The sequence below is a fragment of the Tachysurus fulvidraco genome, chromosome 5, assembly GCF_022655615.1.
Source record: "Tachysurus fulvidraco isolate hzauxx_2018 chromosome 5, HZAU_PFXX_2.0, whole genome shotgun sequence".
Taxonomy (NCBI): domain Eukaryota; kingdom Metazoa; phylum Chordata; class Actinopteri; order Siluriformes; family Bagridae; genus Tachysurus; species Tachysurus fulvidraco.
The window spans coordinates 6,115,465-6,122,964 of NC_062522.1; the positions used below are offsets into that span (position 1 = coordinate 6,115,465).

At 43.8% G+C, this 7,500-nt stretch overlaps 1 protein-coding gene across 2 annotated transcripts in view; it reads left to right on the forward strand.

Moving 5' to 3' along the window:
- nbeal1 (neurobeachin-like 1) overlaps window positions 1-7,500 on the forward strand; it is a 62,607-nt gene that overhangs the window by 16,826 nt on the left and 38,281 nt on the right. Inside the window, exons 5-11 of one of the 2 annotated variants that reach the window (XM_047813396.1) lie at window positions 1,946-2,027; window positions 2,126-2,253; window positions 3,216-3,298; window positions 4,333-4,418; window positions 4,898-5,228; window positions 5,670-5,776; window positions 7,061-7,144. In XM_047813396.1, the coding sequence (XP_047669352.1) occupies window positions 1,946-2,027; window positions 2,126-2,253; window positions 3,216-3,298; window positions 4,333-4,418; window positions 4,898-5,228; window positions 5,670-5,776; window positions 7,061-7,144 (901 nt within the window). The remainder of the gene's footprint in view (window positions 1-1,945; window positions 2,028-2,125; window positions 2,254-3,215; window positions 3,299-4,332; window positions 4,419-4,897; window positions 5,229-5,669; window positions 5,777-7,060; window positions 7,145-7,500) is intronic. The other variant, XM_027143327.2, reaches the window with a different exon arrangement.

Consider the following 7,500-nt stretch of genomic DNA (forward strand, 5'->3'; position numbering starts at 1 on the left):
TGTCTACTGTAATATTTAAGCTTCCTATCAACCACCACTGTGAAGTGAGACGTGAACAAGATGTTTAATGATCAACATGGACACGTGTGGTACTGGTGACACCTCATATTCTCTATCTAACTCCACCACACACCAACGTTCTCCGTTAAACTCCACCAAACACCAACATTCTCTGTTTTAAACTCCAATCAAACACCAGCATTCTCTATCAAACTCCACCAAACCCCACCATTCTCCTTTAAACTCCACCAAACCCCACCATTCTCCTTTAAACTCCACCAAACGCCACCATTCTCCGTTAAACTCCACCAAACACCAACGTTCTCTTTTAAACTCCACCAAACACCAGCATTCTCTATCAAACTCCACCAAACCCCACCATTCTCCTTTAAACTCCACCAAACCCCACCATTCTCCTTTAAACTCCACCAAACGCCACCATTCTCCGTTAAACTCCACCAAACACCAACGTTCTCTTTTAAACTCCACCAAACACCAACATTCTCTGTTATAAACTCCACCAAACACCAACATTCTCTATCAAACTCCACCAAACACCACCATTCTCCTTTAAACTCCACCAAACACCAACGTTCTCTCTTAAACTCCACCAAACACCAACATTCTCTGTTATAAACTCCACCAAACACCAACATTCTCTGTTAAACTCCACCAAACACCAACGTTTTCCTTTAAACTCCACCAAACACCAACGTTCTCCTTTAAACTCCACCAAACACCAACATTCTCCTTTAAACTCCACCAAACACCAACATTCTCTGTTATAAACTCCACCAAACATCAAAGTTCTCCGTTGAGCTCCACCAAACACCAAAGTTCTTTATCAAACCCCATCAGACTCCATCACACTGGTATTAATGAATGAACTTCAAAACACACACACACACACACACACACACACGGGGGTAAAACCCACCAAACATTGCATTTTGGCTTTTCTGTCTGTAACGACTTCCTATTGGCTCATGTTGCATGCTCATCATGTCAGTGGATAAAGTGCACCTCAGTAGCACCAGAACAGTGTGAGCTCAGCTGTAAAGGTCGACTTAAAGGCTGTGGGATTTCCACTTCCTCACATTTGTGGCTGGTGTCTTCCATTCAGATCATATTGTCATAAGTATAGATAATAATCACGTGGCACAGGAAAAGGCCGTAAGCAGTAAAGGTCAGGCTGAGCGATTAGCCTACTGGATTATATATAATTACACCATAACACTGATGAATGCTCAATTCTGATTGGTCAGAAATGAGATGGTTAATCTTCTGTTACAGCAGCATCACACTCATTCTAATCCGTTCTGTAGTAAAGCTTGTACGAGGAGTCGTATGACTGACGCTCCATACAGATAGAGTGTTATTATTTATTAGGGGATATCTGATAAACAAATGCACATGAAGACATGGTGTAATGTGAACCGGAGCTACTTTTGCTTTGGATTAATAATTCATGTCGCCAGAGTCACAGGTGCTTTCCTGCGTTCACACACCTGCTGTGAGCATAGTGTGCTTTTACACACACACACACACACACACACACACATCACTTCTGTGTTCAACAACCTGTCTATTTTTCCTTGAATAATTAGAAAACCAGAAATGTTCCATTACCTCACCATAATACACACACACACACACACACACACACACACACACACACACACACACACACACACACACACGCTGTCCTCTCCACAAATACTCACGCTCTACTCCAGCTGTGTCTGTGTGGGAATTATGATCATGGCACAAAAATGAGTCTGGAACTACTGGAACTAATGGCCTGTCATCTTGCAGTAGACTGCATGACACACACACACACACACACACACACACACACACACACACACATACGGCTGGACACAATGACACAGATCTCTACTGAACTGGCGTGTGTGTGTGTGTGTTTTTCTGATGTCTCTGACAGGAACGTGTCTAATGTGGAAGAAATCGGCACCTGCTCCTACATCAATCAAATCATCACCATGACGACGCTCTACATCCAGCAGGTTTCTCTCTCCCTCTCTTCCTCTCTTTCTTTCTCTTGGTCTGTCTTTTTCCAAACGTGTGTTAATGTTCCTGCATGAATCTGTCTGTCTCTCTGTAGCTGAAGAGTAAGACTAAAGAGAAGGAGCTGGTGGATCAGACGCAGGCTGAGGAGTTTGTGAGACATGCGCTGGCTTTCTGCGAGTGTCTGTATGATCCATACCACAACTGGAGACACCGCATACACGGGTACATCTACATTCTCTCTCAGGTTCTAGCAGACACTAAACTCCATCAAACACTCCAACAAACACCAGCTTTCTTCATTAAACTCCATCAAACACAAGCGTTCTTCATTAAACTCCATCAAACACGCCAACAAACACCAGCGTTCTTCATTAAACTCCATCAAACATGCCAACAAACACCAGCGTTCTTCATTAAACTCCATCAAACACCAGCGTTCTTCATTAAACTCCATCAAACACCAGCGTTCTTCATTAAACTCCATCAAACACCAGCGTTCTTCATTAAACTCCATCAAACACCAGCGTTCTTCATTAAACTCCATCAAACACCAGCGTTCTTCATTAAACTCCATCAAACACCAGCGTTCTTCATTAAACTCCATCAAACACCAGCGTTCTTCATTAAACTCCATCAAACACCAGCGTTCTTCATTAAACTCCATCAGACTCCATCACACTGGCATTAATAAATGATCTACATCACACACACAGGTTTTCAAAATCCAGCATAAATTACAAGTGTTAAGTCCCTTGATGTTGCAATGCCACAATGTTGACTCGCGTATCCCATGATCCCTCACTGCTCCGGGCTGTTATAGTAGTTAACACGGGTGTGCTGTTTTTCCACAAACACGGAAACCCACATGTTTATTGACCGACCTGCGGCGCAGGTGTCCTCAGTATTACACCGTACACTATAGTACTTCACTCTAATCCAACACACCTGTGTTTTGTTGTTCCACTAGCGAACCCAACAGCTTTGTAATCCGAGACACACACACTCGCACTCGCAGATTAAGCTGATTAAACACATATTTGTGGCCCAAACAAAAGATTTTCCCATTTCGCATTAAGAGTACGTTGTTGATGTTCCTACAATAATGTGTGTGTGTGTGTGTGTGTGTGTGTGTGTGTGTGTGTGTGTGTGTGTGTGTGTGTGTGTGTGTGTGTGTGTGAGAGCAGGCAGCAGATTAGCACCGTGGAGAAGAGCAGGCAGAAGTTTAAAGCAGCTGCTCTCACTGTTGAATTTGTTCCTTTTTTCTACCGTGAGTATCTGTTCTCAACACCACTCACCATCACACACCATCAAACCCCACACGCTATGAACCTCTATCAAATCCCAGCTTTCATCCTGATCCCACAGACCCTCAAACGCCATTGCAGCTCTCAGCCAATCAGAACACATTATACAGCTCTCAGCCAATCAGAAGAGTGTGTACTGCTCGCAGCCAATCAGAACACATTGTACTGCTCTCAGCCAATCAGAAGAGTGTGTACTGCTCTCAGCCAATCAGAAGAGTGTGTACTGCTCTCAGCCAATCAGAAGTGTGTGTACTGCTCTCAGCCAATCAGAAGAGTGTGTACTGCGCTCAGCCAATCAGAACACATTGTACTGCGCTCAGCCAATCAGAACACATTGTACTGCGCTCAGCCAATCAGAACACATTGTACTGCACTCAGCCAATCAGAACACATTGTACTTCTCTCATTCAATCGGAACAGGGTGTACTGCTCTCAGCCAATCAGAACATACTGTGCTGGACAAGTGTTTGATATTTGATAACAGAACAGTTGCCTCTCTCTCTCTCTCTCTCTCTCTCTCTCTCTCGCTCTCTCTCTCTCTCTCTCTCTCTGGATGAATCTGTTCTTTGTGTGCCATATTTGCAAGCTGCACTGAGCTGCTGATAACATTTCAGCCCTTGCACAAAGCAGCCTGTGTGTGTGTGTGTGTGTGTGTGTGTGTGTGTGTGTGTGTGTGTGTGTGTGTGTGTGTGTGTGTGTGTGTGTGTGTGTGTGTGTGTGTGTGTGTGTGTGTGTGTGTGTGTGTGTGTGTGTGTGTGTGTGTGTGTGTGTGTGTGAAATCATTGTCCTGCCCTTCTGTCTATCAGCTGAGACACACAGAGAGACCATTGAGTGAACAAGTTCAGCTCCAGAGGCCACATCTAACTGCAGGTTTCTGTATACATAGATAAGATGATGCCCCAGTAACTAATTACCTTTATTTTATTTGTGTGTGTGTGTGTGTGTGTGTGTGTGTGTGTGTGTGTGTGTGTGTGTGTGTGTGTGTGTGTGTGTTCAGAGTGTTTTCAGGAGAGTGAGCATCTGAAGGACAGTCTGAAGTGTTGTCTCCTCCACCTGTTTGGATCCATAGTTGCAGGTGGACAGGTGGGGGGATGTTTACTTTTGTACATTGGTATCATCAGTAGTAAAAATCAGTATCCCTCGTGTTGCTCAAAGCGCTCTTGGGTGCGTTTTAGTTTTGAGTCATCGTAGATTTGCTGCCTGTTGCCATGGTTATTCTGGTAGCTATTTACAGGATGTATACAAAACCAGTAAAATCTGTTTACTTCCCAATAAAAATATACATTCTGTATGGGATTGCTTTAATATGCTGAAATAGTCCACTGCTCCTTATCACTGGTCATTTCACTTTGCTTAAGTTTCCCTAAGACATGGTGTTAAGCTTGTGTAGCTTTTACTCGTGCTGTAAACATGGGCATGCGCAATAAGAGAAAGAACAATGTGGGCGGGGCTTATGTGCCCACTCTTCTGACATTATGATACATGTATAAATAGCTGAGACAGCATTGGCCTGTAACTCTATGGCTCCTTTAGTGTTTACCACCTTTCCCCCCCTCCCCCAGCGTAACGCTCTCCTGGCCATCTCCCCCGCCACCATGGAGGTGTTGTTGGGTGTACTAGGTGCTGGGGGGTGCATAGGGGATGGAGAGGATTGGGACGGAGCCGGCCCAGATCAGAAGGCGGTGCTCACTCTGTGCTGTCTGAGGGAAGTAGTGCACAGCCTGCTGGCCAGCAGCTCCGATCAGAGACAGGTGGAGATCAGCACCGTGCTCGACAGCTACTTCAAACTGCTCAACTACGACCCCAACACCCCTGGGGTCAAAGGTCACCCAGCTCCGCTCCGTTCCCAGCATTGGGAGAGTCGGTTGGTGGCGCTGCAGGTGAACATGCTCGGTGAGTGGAGTGGGGAAAGTGTGCAAAGTCAGTGCTGTCATCAGTATATTATTGCTTACCTCTGTCTTATCTATCTATCTATCTATCTATCTATCTATCTATCTATCTATCTATCTATCTATCTATCTATCTATCTATCTATCTATCTATCTGTGTCTGTCTGTCTGTATGTTTATATATCTGTCTGTCTGTGTCTGTCTGTCTATCTATATGTCTGTATGTTTATATATCTGTCTGTCTATCTATATCTATCTATCTATCTATCTATCTATCTGTCTGTCTGTCTGTCTGTCTGTCTGTTTATATGTTTATATATCTGTCTGTCTGTCTGTTTATATGTTTATATATCTGTCTGTCTGTCTGTTTATATGTTTATATATCTGTCTGTCTGTCTGTCTATCTATTAATATAATTTAATCTATCTATCTATCTATCCATCAGACACGATACAGGACATGTTTGATTGTTCTGACCGTCCCGTTCTTCAGGCCATCTTCCTCAACAGCAACTGTTTTGAGCACCTGACTCGCCTCTTACAGAACAGCAAGGTAAGAACCTGAACCCCAAATTCAGAACACTGACTCTATAACCTGGAATTCGACACTTTTGTGCTTAATTGAGAACCGAGCACCCAAACTGGATGTATTCAGAGCTCAGAACGGAGATAACGTTTATAGCTCAGAGACAGAAACTTATTCACCTGTTCAGAACCAAACCCAACCTCAGAATTCAGAACTTAATCATAATTAAGGACACCGGTGTTCAAATCACGTTTAAAATTCAGATCCTGGAGCTTCATTAGAATTCCAACCGAACGATTCAGCATTCAGAACTCCTGAAATTAGAAATCGGAACTCAAAACATGTTCACCAAACTAAACCTTCTTATCTCTTTAGAACTCAGAATTCAGTATCGAGAACAACAAAAAGTCAGAAGTCAGACTAGTCGACTACATACACCAGGGTCACCAACTCCGAGAGCACCACCAATTAATACACCAGTTCGCTCAGATGCACTTTTATTATTCAAGCATCTTGTATTACAAATCTGAGAGTTTAGCTGCTTAAAGGTGGGGTGCACGATGTTTGGAAAAATGCTTCAGAAAACTGAGTCGGGCCGAGAAACAAAACAAACATGTAGCCAATGAGCAAAAAGGGGCGGGGCTTGTCAATATAGGCGGAGAGAGTGTTCAGTGCGCATGTGTGACATCAGCAGAAAGCGGTTTTAACATTGACATGGAGGGTTAAAACAAAGAAAGAAAGAGAAGAAAGGCTTACGATAAGGCAAGAAGTAGGACGTGTTAATATAGGATCAGCTAGAACTGAACGTCTTCCGCCATAATAGTTGTCTGGGTTACGTATGTATGTGTGGGCGGAGCTATCAAAACAGGGGTGGGACCCATATGGGTTATGGGCGTGTTTGTTTTGGTGATTTCAAATTTCAACATTGGCTTTCAAACATCGTGCACCGCACCTTTAAGAGCCCAAACCTCTTCCTTGTGTTCCCACACGCTTGGGGTTTCGAACCCATGCACATTATTCTGTATGCTATCAAAAATGAATTTGTGTAATCATATTAATCTGTCTGTGTAGTTGTAGTGTGTTTGTGTGCTAGTCTCTAATCGTGTCTCTTTGTAGATCTCTCTCTGTCACATGCACGTGCTCCTGAACTCTAGTCTGCTTACTCAGCGTGCATGATTTTCTCTCCTTAGGAATGGAAGACCTAAAGCACTTTTTTTATGCCATAACCTCTGACCTCTTGACCTTTTTATAAAGTTTAACCCTTTGCACTTGTTTCCTCTCGTCTTGTCTAACCGTGCGTGCGGGCTGCAGCTGGTAAACGTTAGGTTCGCCGCAGCAGACAAAGAGCAGAAAGATTTAACCAACAGATTACTGACAGGAGAGATTGAAAGCCAGGTACCGCCCACCTGTCACCTGTCACCCGCAAACTCCACCCACTGGGCCACTCCAAGACAAGGCCACACCCACTTGTATTCATAACACCTTTAACGAACCTGACATTCATCTGAACTCTACATACAAGGCTTAAAACACACAATACACCCCAACCACCTCATGCAACAGAGGCTAAAGTACCCCTCCCAAGTACCCCTATCCAGAATAAGTAAGATCTGAAAACCCCTGAACACCCACTCAAACTGAACACGAATTCCAAACACCTAACCTCTTATTACCCCAAAACAAACATGACCCAACACACAAGCTTTAAAAACCATCTCCACTTCAATTAAAAATGGAAACGGAAGCCCCGC